This window comes from Haliotis rubra, unplaced genomic scaffold (assembly GCF_003918875.1).
Source record: "Haliotis rubra isolate DU_JTF1 unplaced genomic scaffold, ASM391887v1 Scf1691, whole genome shotgun sequence".
NCBI lineage: Eukaryota > Metazoa > Mollusca > Gastropoda > Lepetellida > Haliotidae > Haliotis > Haliotis rubra.
In genome coordinates, this window is record NW_025765660.1 from 85203 (window position 1) to 101902 (window position 16700).

General features: G+C 43.0%; 2 protein-coding genes across 2 annotated transcripts; one reads left to right on the plus strand and one right to left on the minus strand.

Moving 5' to 3' along the window:
• Positions 1–578: 578 nt before the first annotated feature.
• On the minus strand, positions 579–13634 carry LOC124272375 (protein Wnt-7-like). Its single transcript, XM_046707546.1, has 3 exons — positions 13608–13634; positions 11286–12310; positions 579–589 (listed from the first exon to the last, which is right to left on the minus strand). The coding sequence occupies exons 1-2, from the start codon at positions 13632–13634 to the stop codon at positions 11828–11830; spliced, it is 510 nt and encodes a 169-aa protein (XP_046563502.1). The 3' UTR covers positions 579–589; positions 11286–11827.
• On the plus strand, positions 843–2499 carry LOC124272374. The gene is made up of 5 exons (XM_046707545.1): positions 843–1480; positions 1540–1641; positions 1692–1835; positions 2017–2160; positions 2217–2499. Exons 1-5 carry the CDS (start codon positions 1338–1340, stop codon positions 2497–2499), a joined length of 816 nt encoding a protein of 271 aa, XP_046563501.1. The 5' UTR covers positions 843–1337.
• Positions 13635–16700: the final 3066 nt, after the last annotated feature.

A 16700-nucleotide genomic window follows, 5' to 3' on the forward strand; every position in this document is an offset into this window, starting at 1 on the left:
ATACTTGCGGGGTTTGTTTGATGGAATAGTACATACTTGCGGGGTTTGTTTGATGGAATAGTACATTGTTTGATGGAATAGAGGGTTTTGTTTGATGGAATACATACTGGCGGGTTTGTTTGATGGAATAGTGCATACTTGCTGGGTTTGTTTTGATGGAATAGTGCATACTTGCGGGGTTTGTTTGATGGAATAGTGGCATACTTGATGGGGTTTGTTTGATGGAATAGTGCATACTTGCGGTGTTTGTTTGATGGAATAGTACATACTTGTTTGTTTGATGGGAACAGCATATTTGGGTGTTTGTTTGATGGAATAGTGCATACTTGCTGGGTTTGTTTGATGGAATAGTGCATACTTGCGGGGTTTGTTTGATGGAATAGTACATACTTGCGGGGTTTGTTTGATGGGATAGTGCAAGCTTGCGGTGTTTGTTTGATGAAATAGTACATACTTACGGGGTTTGTTTGATGGAATAGTACATACGTGCGGGGTTTGTTTGATGAAATAGGACTATGCATACTTACATGGCAGTACATACACAGGGGTTCGCGTAACTAGGACTCTTCATACACTTCGTAACACAGTTCTACACATTTGCGAATCTTGTTTTATGCACACTAACGTTGCTTGTTTTATGCAAAGGTAAATACTTGTTGAGCTTTTTTATGCAACAGTTATTCCTGCGCAGCATAATACCACTGCAGGAATACTGTACAATGGCACATATTGTCCTCCCTACATAGCGGAAAGCTAGTTACCATCGATTGTGTGAAGTCGGAGGGGTATTTGTCACGCAAAATAAGCTTGTAAATCAACAAACAAAAACGAAAAGGTTTTGCACATCTGTAAATATTTGTCAGTTTATTTGATTAACGACAATGGCGACCAGGCTAAGGTGCAGGAACACATCAAACTCTGTCCGATGAACAAGCCATGACGTCACACGGACAGGAAGTACGTAGTTCATCATTTTAATAAATGAAAACAAATAATGAAATATGTAATAAAAAACAAAACTATATTGACCAGAAAATACTGATAATTTTGCGGTAAAAATAGTACAATTTTCTGTGTTTCACTATTAAAAGACTAGTGATACTGCTAGTTTCAATAATCATTTGCCACATCTATCAAATGTAATAATATGACACGATTTTAAATAAATACATATCAGACTTCGTGTAGAAAGTGCAATCATGTTGGACAGGGCCCCATGAAACTCAACTCTCCAAGTTCTGACCTCTCGTTCCGTTAATGCCATATATAAGGCGTTTTCTAGTCGATGTCGTATAATACAGTGCCCGGATAAACGAGGTTTTCCTGTATACTTTTGTATGTCATTTGCAGATGACAATGGTAATCATTCGGAGAAGATATCAGCTGATTTCGTCTTGGTTATGTACTGTAAAGAAACACAGGTACAGAGAAGATATCAGCTCCTATCTATGTACTGTAAAGAAACACAGGGACAGAGAAGATATCAGCTGGTTTCCTCCTATCTATGTACTGTAAAGAAACACAGGTACAGAGAAACACAGGTACAGAGAAGATATCAGGTCCTATCTATCTATGTACTGTAGAGAAACACAGGTACAGAGAAGATATCAGCTCCTATCTATGTACTGTAAAGAAACACAGGTACAGAGAAGATATATCAGCTCCTATCTATGTACTGTAGAGAAACACAGGTACAGAGAAGATATCAGCTCCTATCTATGTACTGTAGAGAAACACAGGTACAGAGAAGATATCAGCTCCTATCTATGTACTGTAGAGAAACACAGGTACAGAGAAGATATCAGCTCCTATCTATGTACTGTAGAGAAACACAGGTACAGAGAGATATCAGATATCAGCACAGGTACAGAGAAGATATCAGCCTATCTATGTACTGTAGAGAAACACAGGTACAGAGAAGATATCAGCTCCTATCTATGTACTGTAGAGAAAGAAACACAGGTACAGAGAAGATATCAGCTCAGCTCCTATCTATGTACTGTAAGAGAAACACAGGTACAGAGAAGATATCAGCTCCTATCTATGTACTGTAAAGAAACACAGGTACAGAGAAGATATCAGCTCCTATCTATGTACTGTAGAGAAACACAGGTACAGAGAAGATATCAGCTCCTATCTATGTACTGTAAAGAAACACAGGTACAGAGAAGATATCAGCTGGTTTCCTCCTATCTATGTACTGTAAAGAAACACAGGTACAGAGAAGATATCAGCTCCTATCTATGTACTGTAGAGAAACACAGGTACAGAGAAGATATCAGCTCCTATCTATGTACTGTAGAGAAACACAGGTACAGAGAAGATATCAGCTCCTATCTATGTACTGTAAAAAGAAACACAGGTACAGAAGAAGATATCAGCTCCTATCTATGTACTGTAGAGAAACACAGGTACAGAGAAGATATCAGCTCCTATCTATGTACTGTAGAGAGAAACACAGGTACAGAGAAGATATCAGCTCCTATCTATGTACTGTAGAGAAACACAGGTACAGAGAAGATATCAGCTCCTATCTATGTACTGTAGAGAAACACAGGTACAGAGAAGATATCAGCTCCTATCTATGTACTGTAAAGAAACACAGGTACAGAGAAGATATCAGCTCCTATCTATGTACTGTAGAGAAACACAGGTACAGAGAAGATATCAGCTCCTATCTATGTACTGTAAAGAAACACAGGTACAGAGAAGATATCAGCTCCTATCTATGTACTGTAGAGAAACACAGGTACAGAGAAGATATCAGCTCCTATCTATGTACTGTAGAGAAACACAGGTACAACACTACCGGAGATGGACACTTACAAAGATTCGACTTTCACATTTAAAAGGTCATGTGATTTTGAAAAATACCCTCTGAAAATAAAATAGATATACATGTATGTTACATTTATACGACATTAAAAAATATTCATAAAAAATTACTGACCACAGCATATTGATTACTGATTCTTTAGAATCGTGTAAACCTACCAATATACAAGGTGTAGTCCTCAGGACCGCTCGCTACTGGGAATACTTCAGAATAGGAATAATTGTCAGTATGGAAATAATATTGATCCACGATACCAAGTCAGTTGGTTTTACATCAGTTCTCTTCTGTTGAAACAGATGAAAGAAAATAATTTAACAATGCATGTATATACAGTCTCAAGGTCACATAGTAGAGGAAATATTACAAAGATTCAATAATGAATTTGTTGTGGCCGCAAGAAATAAATAGTACATGATAAAAGACAATATGAAACTTGGAAACAGCTGGACACGCTAAACCTTTTTAACTGTGGTTGGGAGTAAATAGTACTATCTCTTAGCTGCGGGAGGGAGTGTAACCGGTTGTCTGTTAGATGGGATGGGAGATACACCACTATATATCAGATGGGTAGGGAGTATACCTCGCCATCTGCCACCAAGGACAATGTCACGCAGCTTTTAGTTTACCCGGAGAGAGAGAGAGATAGGGGGGGGGGAGGAGAGATAGAGATAGAGAGAGAGAGAGGAAAAAAGAGAGAGAGAGAGAGAGGGAGAAAGAAAGAGAGAGAGAAGAGGGAGAGAGAATAACCCACTTTCTCCAAGGTGATAAGTGAGTATATCCCACTTTCTTCCAGGTGGTCAGGAAGTATTTTTATCACTGTCTGTCAGGTGGTCAGGAAGTGTATCCCACTTTCTGTCAGGTGATGGAGGAGTATAACCAACTTTCTGTCAGCTGTTGTCGGAGAAAAACCCACTTTCTCCCAGGTGACGAGGGAGCATATCCCACTTTCTGTCAGGTAATAAGGGAGTATATCCCACTTTCTGTCAGGTGAAGAGGGAGTATATCCCACTTTCTGTCAGGTGATGAGGGAGTATATCTCACTTTCTGTCAGGGGTGAGGGAGTATATCCCACTTTCTGTCAGGTGGTGAGGGAGTATATCCCACATTCTGTCAGGTAATAAGGGAGTATATCCCACTTTCTGTCAGGTGATGAGGGAGTATATCCCACTTTCTGTCAGGTGATGAGGGAGTATATCTCAATTTCTGTCAGGGGGTGAGGGAGTATATCACACTTTCTCCCATGTGATAAGGGAGTATATCCCACTTTCTGTCAGGGGGTGAGGGAGTATATCCCACTTCCTCCCATGTGATAAGGGAAAATATCCCACTTCCTGTCAGATGGTAAGGGGGTATGTCCAACTTTCTGTCATGTGGTGAGGGAGTATATCCCACTTTCTGTTAGGTGGTGAGGGAGTATATACCACTTTCTGTTAGGTGATAAGGGAGTATATCCCACATTTTGTCAGGTGATGAAGGTGTATATCCCAATATATGTCAGCTGTTGTCGGAGAAAAATGTACTTTCTCCCAGGTGATGAGGCAGTGTATCCCACTTCCTGTCAGGTGGTAAGGGAGTATACCCCACTTTCTGTCAGATGGTAAGGGAGTATCTCCCACTTTCTGTCAGGTGATCAGGGAGTATATTCCACTTTCTTTCAGGTGATAAGGGAGTACATCTCACTTTCTGTCAGATGGTAAGAGAGTATATCCCACTTTCTGTCAGGTGATAAGGGAGTATATCCGACATTCTGTCAGGTGATAAGGGAGTATATCCCACTTTCTGTCAGGTGATAAGGGAGTATATCCCACTTTCTGTCAGGGGTTGAGGGAGTATATCCCACTTCCTCCCATGTGATAAGGGAAAATATCCCACTTCCTGTCAGATGGTAAGGGGGTATGTCCAACTTTCTGTCATGTTGTGAGGGAGTATATCCCACTTTCTGTTAGGTGGTGAGGGAGTATATACCACTTTCTGTTAGGTGATAAGGGAGTATATCCCACATTTTGTCAGGTGATGAAGGTGTATATCCCAATATATGTCAGCTGTTGTCGGAGAAAAATGTACTTTCTCCCAGGTGATGAGGCAGTGTATCCCACTTCCTGTCAGGTGGTAAGGGAGTATACCCCACTTTCTGTCAGATGGTAAGGGAGTATCTCCCACTTTCTGTCAGGTGATCAGGGAGTATATTCCACTTTCTTTCAGGTGATAAGGGTGTACATCTCACTTTCTGTCAGATGGTAAGAGAGTATATCCCACTTTCTGTCAGGTGATAAGGGAGTATATCCGACATTCTGTCAGGTGATAAGGGAGTATATCCCACTTTCTGTCAGGTGGTAAGGGAGTATATCCCACTTTCTGTCAGGTGGTAAGGGAGTGTATCCCACTTTCTGTCAGGTGATCAGGGAGTATATCCCACTTGCTGTCAGGTGGAAAGGGAGTATATCCCACTCTCTTTCAGGTGATGAGCGAGTACGTCCCACATTCTCCCAGGTGATAAGGGAGTATATGCCATTTTCTGTCAGATGGTAGCGGAGTATATCCCACTTTCTGTCTGATGGTAAGGGAGTAGATACCACTTTCTGTCAGGTGGTAAGGGAGTATATCCCACTTTCTGTCAGGTGATCAGGGAGTATATCCCACTTGCTGTCAGGTGGAAAGGGAGTATATCCCACTCTCTTTCAGGTGATGAGCGAGTACGTCCAACATTCTCCCAGGTGATAAGGGAGTATATCCCATTTTCTGTCAGATGGTAGCGGAGTATATCCCACTTTCTGTCAGATGGTAAGGGAGTAGATACCACTTTCTGTTAGGTGGTGAGGGAGTTAATCCCACTTTCTGTCAGGTGGTGAGGGAGTATATCCCATTTTCTGTCAGATGGTAGGGGAGTATATCCCACTTTCTGTCAGATGGTAAGGAAATAGATCCCACTTTCTGTTAGGTGGTGAGGGAGTTAATCCCACTTTCTGTCAGGTGGTGAGGGGGTATATCCCACTTTCTGTCAGGTGGTAAGGTAGTATACCACTTTCTGTAAGGTGATGAGGGAGTATATCCAACTTTCTCCCAGGTGATAAGGGAGTATATCCCACTTTCTGTCAAGTGGTGAAGCATTGTATCTCACTTTCTGTCAGGTGGTAAAGGAGTATATCCCACTTTCTGTCAGGTGATGAGGGAGTATATCCCATTTTCTCCCAGGTGTTAAGGGAGTATATCCCACTTTCTGTCAGGTGGTGAGGGAGTATATCTCACTTTCTGTCAGGTGATAAAGGAGCATATCTCACTTTCTGTTAGATGGTAAGGGAGTATATCCCACTTTCTGTCAGGTGGTGACGGACTTTATCCCACTTCCTCCAAAGTGATAAAGGTGTATATTCCACTTTCTGTCAGGTGATAAGGGAGTATATCTCACTTTCTGTCAGATGGTAAGGGAGTATATCCAACTTTCTGTGAGGTGGTGACGGAGTATATCCCACTTCCTCCCATGTGATAAGGGTGTATATCCCACTTTCTGTCAGGTGGTGAAGGAGTTAATCCCACTTTCCATCAGGTGGTGAGGGAGTTAATCCCACTTTCTGTCGGGTGGTGATGGGGTTAATCCCACTTTCTGTCAGGTGGTGAGGGAGTATATCTCACTTTCTGTCAACTGATGAAGGAGTATATCTCACTTTCTGTTAGATGGTAAGGGAGTATATCCCACTTTCTGTAAAGGTGGTGACGGAGTATATCCCACTTCCTCCAAAGTGATAAAGGTGTATATTCCACTTTCTGTCAGGTGATAAGGGAGTATATCCCACTTTCTCCCATGTGATAAGGGAGTATATCCCAATTTCTCCCATGTGATAAGGGAAAACATCCCACTTTCTCCCAGTTGATAAGGGAGTATATCCCACTTTCTGTAACAAGGTAAGGGAGTTAATCCCACTTTCTGTCAGGTGGTCAGGGAGTATATCCCACTTTCTGTTAGGTTGTGAGGGAGTATATACCACTTTCTGTTAGGTGATAAGGAAGTATATCCCACATTTCGTCAGGTGATGAAGGTGTATATCCCAATATCTGTCAGCTGTTGTCGGAGAAAAATGTACTTTCTCCCAGGTGATGAGGCAGTGTATCCCACTTTCTGTCAGGTGGTGAGGGAGTATATCCCACTTTCTGTCAGGTAATAAGGAAGTATATCCCACATTTCGTCAGGTGATGAAGGTGTATATCCCAATATCTGTCAGCTGTTGTCGGAGAAAAATGTACTTTCTCCCAGGTGGTGAGGGAGTATACCCCACTTTCTGTCAACTGATGAAGGAGTATATCCCACTTTCTCCCATGTGATAAGGGAGTATATCCCACTTTCTGTCAGGTGATAAGGGAGTATTTCCCACTTTCTGTCAGGTGGTCAGGGAGTATATCTCACTTTCTGTCAGGTGATAAGGGATTATATCCCACTTTCTGTCAGGTGGTCAGGGAGTATATCCCAATTTCTCCCATGTGATAAGGGAAAACACCCCACTTTCTCCTAGTTGATAAGGGAGTATATCCCACTTTCTGTCACAAGGTAAGGGAGTTAATCCCACATTTTGTCAGGTGATGAAGGTGTATATCCCAATATCTGTCAGCTGTTGTCGGAGAAAAATGTACTTTCACCCAGGTGATGAGGCAGTGTATCCCACTTTCTGTCAGGTGGTGAGGGAGTATATCCCACTTTCTGTCAGGTGGTAAGGGAGTATATCCCACTTTCTGTCAGGTGGTGAGGGAGTTAATCCCACTTTCTGTCAGGTGGTAAGGGAGTATATCCCACTTTCTGTCAGGGGGTGAGGGAGTATATCCCACTTCCTCCCATGTGATAAGGGAAAATATCCCACTTTTTGTCAGGTGATAAGGGAGTCATCTCACTTTCTGTCAGATGGTAAGGGAGTATATCCCACTTTCTCTCAGGTGGTGTGGGATTATATCCCACTTTCTGTCAGGTGATAAGGGAGTATATACCACTTTCTGTCAGGTGATGAGGGAGTATATCCCACTTTCTCCCAGGTGATAAGGGAGTATATCCCACTTTCTGTCAGATAGTAAGGGAGTATATCCATCTTTCTGTCTGATGGTAATGGAATATATCCCACTTTCTGTCAGGTGGTCAGGGAGTATATCTCACTTTCTCTCAGGTGATAAGGGATTATATCCCACTTTCTGTCAGGTGGTAAGATAGTTAATCCCACTTTCTGTCAGGTGGTGAGGGAGTATATCCCACTTTTTGTCAGATGGTGAGGGATTATATCCCACTTTCTGTCAGGTGGTAAGGGAGTATATCCCACTTTCTGTCAGGTGATGAGGGAGTATATCCCACTTTCTCCCAGGTGATAAGGGAGTATATCCCACTTTCTGTCACAAAGTAATGGAGTATATCCCACTTTCTGTCAGATAGTAAGGGAGTATATCCCACTTTCTGTCAGGTGGTCAGGGAGTATATCTCACTTTCTGTCAGGTGGTAAGGGATTATATCCCACTTTCTGTCAGGTGGTAAGGGAGTATATCCCACTTTCTGTCAGGTGGTGACGGAGTATATCCCACTTCCTCCCAGGTGATATGGGAGTATGTCCCACTTTCTGTCAGGTAATAAGGGGATATATTCCACTTTCTGTCAGGTGATAAGGGAGTATATCCCACTTTCTGTCTGGTGGTGACGGAGTATATCCCACTTCCTCCCATGTGATAAGGGTGTATATCCCACTTTCTGTCAGGTGATAAGGGAGTATATCTCACTTTCTGTCCGGTGGTGAAGGAGTTTATCCCACTTTCTGTCAGGTGGTGACGGAGTATATCCCACTTTCTGTCAGGGGATAAGGGAGTATATCCCACTTTCTGTAAGGTGGTGAGGGAGTATTTCCCACGTTTTGTCAGCTGCGGTTGGTGTAAAACCCATTTTCTGTAATAACCCCTTAACCGCCATGCATGCCAGTAGGGCGCAAGAGTTATAATGTAAAAAATTACTTACAAATACTTTTTGAATTTATTAGTTGTTTGTGAGTTATCCCACTGGAGTCCGTGTCGGGAGGTTTGGTCTTGTGTGAGAAACCAAAATGGCGACGAGTTTGAGACGTTCAGCAGAGTCAGTGCTAAAGTTTTTAAATTATATTCTTTAACTGTCTAAGTGTTGCATACAAATAATCTCTTCTCTTTATTTACTTAGACAATACCTTATTTGTACACGATGATTACATAGCGATGAAGCTCCCCAGGGCTTTCATTTACAGATATCACGTGATAGTTAGAAAAAAGTCTTCTTTAGTTATTACACGACCTAACCTGCAAAAATGTTATAATTTCGTCCTTACTGATTATTATCAGACAACGGAATGATACTGAAGTTGTAAACTAAACAATTTGAACACAGTATTATTAGGAAACGCCTAATGTGTAATCTTGGCAGAATTCATAGTGATGCTGTCAACATCATTGCGGAAGATGATTTTGCGGATGTTTGCATATTTATCACTTCATCTAATAATGGCGCACGAGGCCAGTGGTGGGGATGAGCGAGTGAGTGATTGACAGCATCACAGGTCTGTCAATAATGCTTGAATGAATTGATAAAATCTGCCACGAACTGGCTGAAACTGAATTTATAACGTTGTATATATCTTACGAGAAGGAATTAATATGAATTTGCGAGGAAGATGTCACTTTTCTTTAAAAAAATCATATACCAGATGAAACATGGGGACCCTCGTCTCCATGCACCCTATCAGGGTCCGGAAACATATTTTGCAGTTTCCCAAAAAATATGCAAATAAATTGAAAGCATTACTTAATTGAGGTGATGATAACCAAATGGCGAAACTACATTTGAGAATAGGCAATATTTAAACAGTTGGGGAATAATAGGTTAATGGAAGTATACAACACCGTCTTTTCAATAGTGGGGTGGGGATGGGGGCCGGATGGGAGTATAACCCATCTTGTCTGGTGGGAATATACCCTACTGTCTCTACATTAGTCTGCCAGCTGACACTATACCCAACTCTCTGTCAGACAGAAGTGGTGATGTAAAGCACTGCTTGTCAGCTTGTGGCGGTAGTATACACATGTTCCCTTCTTCTAGTCTGGCGTAAGGTGATGGTGGGAAACCCTTATGTCTTACAGTTGGATGTGGTGGGAAACCCTTATGTCTTACAGTTGGATGTGGTGGGGTACCCTTATGTCTTACAGTTGGATGCGGCGGGGTACTCTTATGTCTTACAGTTGGATGTGGCGGGGTACCCTTATGTCTTACAGTTGGATGTGGTGGGGTACCCTTATGTCTTACAGTTTGATGTGATAGGTACCCTTATGTCTTACAGTTGGATGCGGCGGGGTACCCTTATGTCTTACAGTTGGATGCGGCGGGGTACCCCTTATGTCTTACAGTTGGATGTGATGGGGTACCCTTATGTCTTACAGTTGGATGTGGCGGGGTACCCTTATGTCTTACAGTTGGATGTGGTGAGGTACCCTTATGTCTTACAGTTTGATGTGATGGGTACCCTTATGTCTTACAGTTGGATGTGGTGGGGTACCCTTATGTCTTACAGTTTGATGTGGTGGGGTACCCTTATGTCTTACAGTTGGATGTGGTGGGGTACCCTTATGTCTTACAGTTTGATGTGGTGGGGTACCCTTATGTCTTACAGTTGGATGTGGTGGGGTGCCCTTATGTCTTACAGTTGGATGTGGCGGGGTACCCTTATGTCTTACAGTTGGATGTGATGGGTACCCTTATGTCTTACAGTTGGATGTGGTGGGGTACTCTTATGTCTTACAGTTGGATGTGGTGGGGTGCTCTTATGTCTTACAGTTGGATGTGGTGGGGTACTCTTATGTCTTACAGTTGGATGTGGCGGGGTACCCTTATGTCTTACAGTTGGATGTGGTGGGGTACCCTTATGTCTTACAGTTGGATGTGGTGGGGTACTCTTATGTCTTACAGTTGGATGTGGCGGGGAACCCTTATGTCTTACAGTTGGATGTGGCGGGGTACCCTTATGTCTTACAGTTGGATGTGGTGGGGTGCCCTTATGTCTTACAGTTGGATGTGGTGGGGTGCCCTTATGTCTTACAGTTGGATGTGGTGGGGTGCCCTTATGTCTTACAGTTGGATGTGGTGGGGTACCCTTATGTCTTACAGTTGGATGTGGTGGGGTGCCCTTATGTCTTACAGTTGGATGCGGCGAGGTACCCTAATGTTGGTCAACCAAGGTGGACGGATGTGTCTGTGCCCTCTGCTCTGTCCATGTATCCTTAGGGTTTACATTATTTGACACTGACAGTTTTCAATAAGGTATCTCTTATTTGAAATATGCATACTTCATTGAACATAGGCAGTACACTGGTTATTCTCGATCGTGGTCTACATATTTGGCAAAATGCTGTGAACTGGAGTACGACGTAAGCTGAGGCGGTACCACCCATACCCGGCCACCCTCCAGCCGACACCCTGTCATATGTGGGCCCACGTTGGATATGTTAGCAACCTCTTGGTCACCCCAGCGTCCCTGGCGCACATTACATAAGTATTCCTGTCATCAACCACATGTCCGAAATACCATACTATTCACTCGATTCACCATACAGATGGTGCATAGTTCTACACTACTGAGACTTCACGTGAAATGCAGTAGATAGAAAGGAATGTCATCAAATCATCCCATCACAATAGTCATGGTCCTTGCCGGCGTTCCACATGTATTGCCTGCAGTCGGTTTCTTTCGCCAAGTGAATCTCAGTTAAATTTCATCCGTATCAGATACAATACCTTCTATCAGCGCACAGCATGCTCCCGGAATATCACCAGTTGACCAGTGAATGGGTCGCTAGACTACCTTAAATATTAGTCTTGAATGTGAACAAAGTATTTGGTGTGACGCACACATGGCACCAGGAAGCAGCTCCCGCATACAGCACTAGTAAAGGCAGCCCATTTGTAGGGAGGGTTACACAACCCAAGCTGTTCACATCACTCGGTTTACCACCTCACTACTTGCACGTGTATTCCTCAGTTCGCTCACTGCAACGGTTACAGTTTACATAACAACACCAGTGGAACTTACAGTTGCACTGCCATGTCTTGGTGTACTGGTGCGTGTTATAGCCCCGCCCACAACACATCAAGTCACATCCATCGGTGCTTGCTGAGGTCCTATTACACCGGCGTCCCACTGTACCCAGTGAACCAGTACTCGGATCGTGATCACAATAATTTGGCGATTTCTCCAAATAAACAAGATGGCTTCTACGTGGCTTCCGGTGGGCCCGTTTCGAGCGCTTAAGTATGAGAGATTTGGGTGTGCTTGCCCTTCCGCCTCTATAGGGTACCACAAGTTTTGACTTTTTGTACCTCTTCTTCAAAGAGTCTCCAATTTTTCTAAAAGAGGGCAATGTAGTCCAGCATGTCTTTGTGGTGCACGATCCTGACACGCCGTGACATTTGCAGTCTGTGCCCATGTTATCCTTGACAGCCTGAAACAAACAAATGAGCATTACACCCAGGATGATTTTGCCGACCATCTGGAGGACGCCACTATATGTTGGTGTAATAGGTACTACAATAAACGGGAAAGCATTACAACCAGAATCAACATTACCTCAGAACTACCATGACACACGTTGATGACGTTTTTTAAATAGGTACTACAGTAAACACTTACAAACAGGGGAGCATTACCCTAGAACTACTATGGCACAGTTTGATGGCGTCACTATGTGGTGTTTAAATAAGTTCTACAGTAAACACCTACAAACAGGTATTGTCCCAGAAAAACCATGACACACCTTGATGACGACACTCTGCTTTGTTTAAATACGCTCAACAGTAAACACCTACAAACAGGTGACTATTGTCCCAGAATTACCATGAACACCATGTCGAGGACGTCCCTATCCTTGATTCAAATGGGGCTACGGTGAACACATACCTACAGATGAGTATTACACAGATCCAAACGTTGCTGCACAGTTTCTCTATGTAGAACTGAAATCTCTTGAGTGCAAAGTAGTAAATACAATCTACTTTGTTTTATGCGTACAATAAGTCCTGGTTAATAGTGTTCCAGCTTAATGCGAATGTATCTGTCAACTGGTCACCTCAAGTTAGTGTGGAATGGATGTGGAACATCTCGGGCTACACTTTTCAACTTTTCAGAGGTACGTGACAGATGGATCACCATCACTACCTATGACACTGTGGAACCCCTGATGATGTGACCTGTGAACAAAATAATGATGTGACCTGTCGAACACCTGATGATGTGACCTGTGGAACACCCGATGATGTGACCTGTGGAACACCCGATGATGTGACATGTGGAACACCCGATGATGTGACCTGTGGAACACCCGATGGTGTGACCTGTGGAACACCTGATTATGTGACCTGTGGAACACCGGATTATGTGACCTGTGGAACACCCGTTGGTGAGACCTGTGGAACACCTGATGATGTGACCTGTGGAACACCCGATGATGTGACCTGTGGAACACCTGATGATGTGACCTGTGGAACACCCGGTGAATTGAACGTACGCCTGTATATAATCAAACTATACCGGTTTTGTTTTGACGAACACGTTCCCTCCCTAACGATAACTCAGTCTCCTTTGGCCCGCTGGATAGTCTTGAATGTCAACCAAGCAGAACTGAAATCCTCAAGAGAATTTCCAACTTTAGGACTGTCAACACCAAGATGTCATAAATGCTACCCCTAACACACACACAAAGTGAGAGGTCACCACTGAGCTGTTGGCGCTTTCATTCCCACAGCATGTCCCACCACCTTGTCCGCCATATTGGCTGTGTTGCCACCCACAACAGGGCCTATTGTTATGCATAGCCTATACGTCAGCTCCCCCAGTGGGGAAGCGCTTAATTTCAAATTTGTTCACTGGTTGTACATAATTTAATGTTCTGTGTTGGTTTGTGTCTCAGTGGGGACCAGATCTTCCCTCTTTGTTTACATTTCGACCAGCTGTGATCAGAAATACCGCCTCGCTTCTTCCCCAGCCACTGATCATAGGATCACGCGGACCTTCCTGACACAGAACGAGAAGTAAACGAACCAGTCACCTCTACTGGTCAGCACATGGAAAGACTACACGTGTCCTGGCGCTACGGCGACGATTCTAGACTACCGCGGGTGCTCCTGGTGGTCGGTGGGACAAAACGGAAAACCTGATGTGTTTTGTTACTACTATACCTTCTTGAACGTCTCTGCTGGTAGTTAAAAAGACAGAAGGCAAGCGCCACGGGGACGTAGTGGGGTGTTGTTGTTTAACATAAATATTCAATTCAAATTTACCGATTTGTTTTCGTATCCCTTCTTTAAGACATCAACTAATCCTATTCTACCTTTATGACAAGTCCTAAGAACCCTAATGGATTTAAATGACTCCCCTCAAAACTTTGCATCTGTGTTCACCCCGGATGCCGGATGTCCTTGGAGGTCATAACCACAAGACAAAACGGAATAAGTATATTTCTATAATATGAAAGGAATATTGAGGTCACGAACGGAGACACATCCTCAGAAAATAGTAAGAGCACAAGAAATAATTATGTTTCCGCAGTCAAGGCGCGTCTTTGCTAAGATTGTTGCTGTGAACGTTCTCAGCGTGTGAGCTTTCCTTTCTGCTGAAACAACTGAGCATAGCCAACCAAAACATTCCCAAAGAGCTAAGTGATGCACATCGACATTAATGACTATAAATTCGTACATGCAACGAGCCAATACCTTTTCTACTCCATAATATAAAATCACCTCTCAGTGCACAAGCTCCTTAAACGTCCACGGGGCAATAAACGTCCACAAGGCACGCATATACGTACAGTACACCGCGTACAATGAAATCATCAAAGGTTGAACAAAACGCTGGGGGTAAGTTCAAAGTCGCACATATCTCTTAATGTCTTTGAGCAGAGCTAACTCAATAACAGTCACTTAATGACTCGGAAAATAATTCTCCAATGGAATTTCAATAACACAAACAATGTTCAAAGCTTTTCGAAGGGCATTTAGAAGAACCGAATGTGAGTCAAAGATATTTTGTATATGAACTTATTTATACTGTTAACAGGACCATAGTTACTTTTTCCTGAAGGTTGGTAGCTGACTGAAGCCAGTGGTGACAGAAGACAGGAAGCCATCAAGGGATACGTACAAAGACAATAGTTCACTAGTAGCACAAGACAATCACAACAATGAGTCCGAAGCTCTTGCGAGCATGTCAATTGTTCATCTGCCAAAACACGAGGAAAATGACAAACGTTAAGATAATCAGTTGACTAATATTGTTGTCACAGATGTGTTAAGTCTTATCCTTGTGTGTCTGAGTTAAATGTGTTGAACACATGCCCATGTTTATATTTCAATAGTCCTTGTGTATCTGAGTTAAATGTGTTGAACACATGCCCGTGTTTATATTTCAATAGTCCTTGTGTATCTGAGTTAAATGTGTTGAGCACATGCCCGTGTTTATATTTCAATAGTCCTTGTGTATCTGAGTTAAATGTGTTGAACACATGCTCGTGTTTATATTTCAATAGTCCTTGTGTGTCTGAGTTAAATGTGTTGAATACATGCCCGTGTTTATTTTTCAATAGTCCTTGTGTGTCTGAGTTAAATGTGTTGAACACATGCCCGTGTTTATATTTCAATAGTCCTTGTGTGTCTGAGTTAAATGTGTTGAACACATGCCCGTGTTTATATTTCAATAGTCCTTGTGTATCTGAGTAAAATGTGTTGAACACATGCCCGTGTTTATATTTCAATAGTCCTTGTGTGTCTGAGTTAAAGGTGTTGAACACATGCCCATGTTTATATTTCACCAGTCCGAGTTGCGACACATAGTCATAAAGAAACACTCACTTCCTCGACTGAATGGCCCGCCCAATGAAGAACCACTTACTACTCGACTGAATGACCCGTCCAATGAAGAAACACTCACTTCCTCCACTGAATGACCCGTCCAATGAAGAACCAGTTACTACTCGACTGAATGACCCGTCCAATGAAGAACCCCTTACTACTCGACTGAATGACCAGTCCAATGAAGAACAACTTACTACTCGACTGAATGACCCGTCCAATGAAGAACCCCTTACTACTCGACTGAATGACCCGCCCAATGAAGAACCCCTTACTACTCGACTGAATGACCCGTCCAATGAAGAACAACCTACTACTCTACTGAATGACCCGTCCAATGAAGAACCACTTACTACTCGACTGAATGACCCGTCCAGTGAAGAAACACCTACTACTCTACTGAATGACCCGTCCAATGAAGAAACACTTACTACTCGACTGAATGACCCGTCCAATGAAGAAACACTTACTACTCGACTGAATGACCCGTCCAATGAAGAACCACTTACTACTCGACTGAATGACCCGTCCAATGAAGAACCCCTTACTACTCGACTGAATGACCCGTCCAATGAAGAACAACCTACTACTCTACTGAATGACCCGTCCAATGAAGAACCACTTACTACTCGACTGAATGACCCGTCCAGTGAAGAAACACCTACTACTCTACTGAATGACCCGTCCAATGAAGAAACACTTACTACTCGACTGAATGACCCGTCCAATGAAGAACCACTTACTACTCGACTGAATGACCCGTCCAATGAAGAACCACTTACTACTCGACTGAATGACCCGTCCAATGAAGAAACACTTACTACTCGACTGAATGACCCGTCCAGTGAAGAAACACCTACTACTCTATTGAATGACCCGTCCAGTGAAGAACCACTTACGACTGGACTGAATGACCCGTCCAATGAAGAACCACTTACTACTCGACTAAATGACCCGTCCAATGAAGAACCACTTCCTACTCGACTGAAT

What these genes read in the sequence shown, in the direction of transcription:
- LOC124272374 (XM_046707545.1), top strand. Translation starts at nt 1,338, where the DNA reads ATGTCATTTGCAGATGACAATGGTAATCATTCGGAGAAGATATCAGCT. An exon ending in TGTACTGTAAAGAAACACAG is followed by an intron (nt 1,642 to 1,691) that starts GTACAGAGAAGA and finishes AGAGAAACACAG; the next exon opens with GTACAGAGAAGATATCAGCT. An exon ending in TGTACTGTAGAGAAACACAG is followed by an intron (nt 1,836 to 2,016) that starts GTACAGAGAGAT and finishes AGAGAAACACAG; the next exon opens with GTACAGAGAAGATATCAGCT.
- LOC124272375 (XM_046707546.1), bottom strand. Translation starts at nt 13,634, where the DNA reads ATGGCGGACAAGGTGGTGGGACATGCT. An exon ending in ACAAGGTGGTGGGACATGCT is followed by an intron (nt 12,311 to 13,607) that starts GTGGGAATGAAA and finishes TGTTTGTTTCAG; the next exon opens with GCTGTCAAGGATAACATGGG.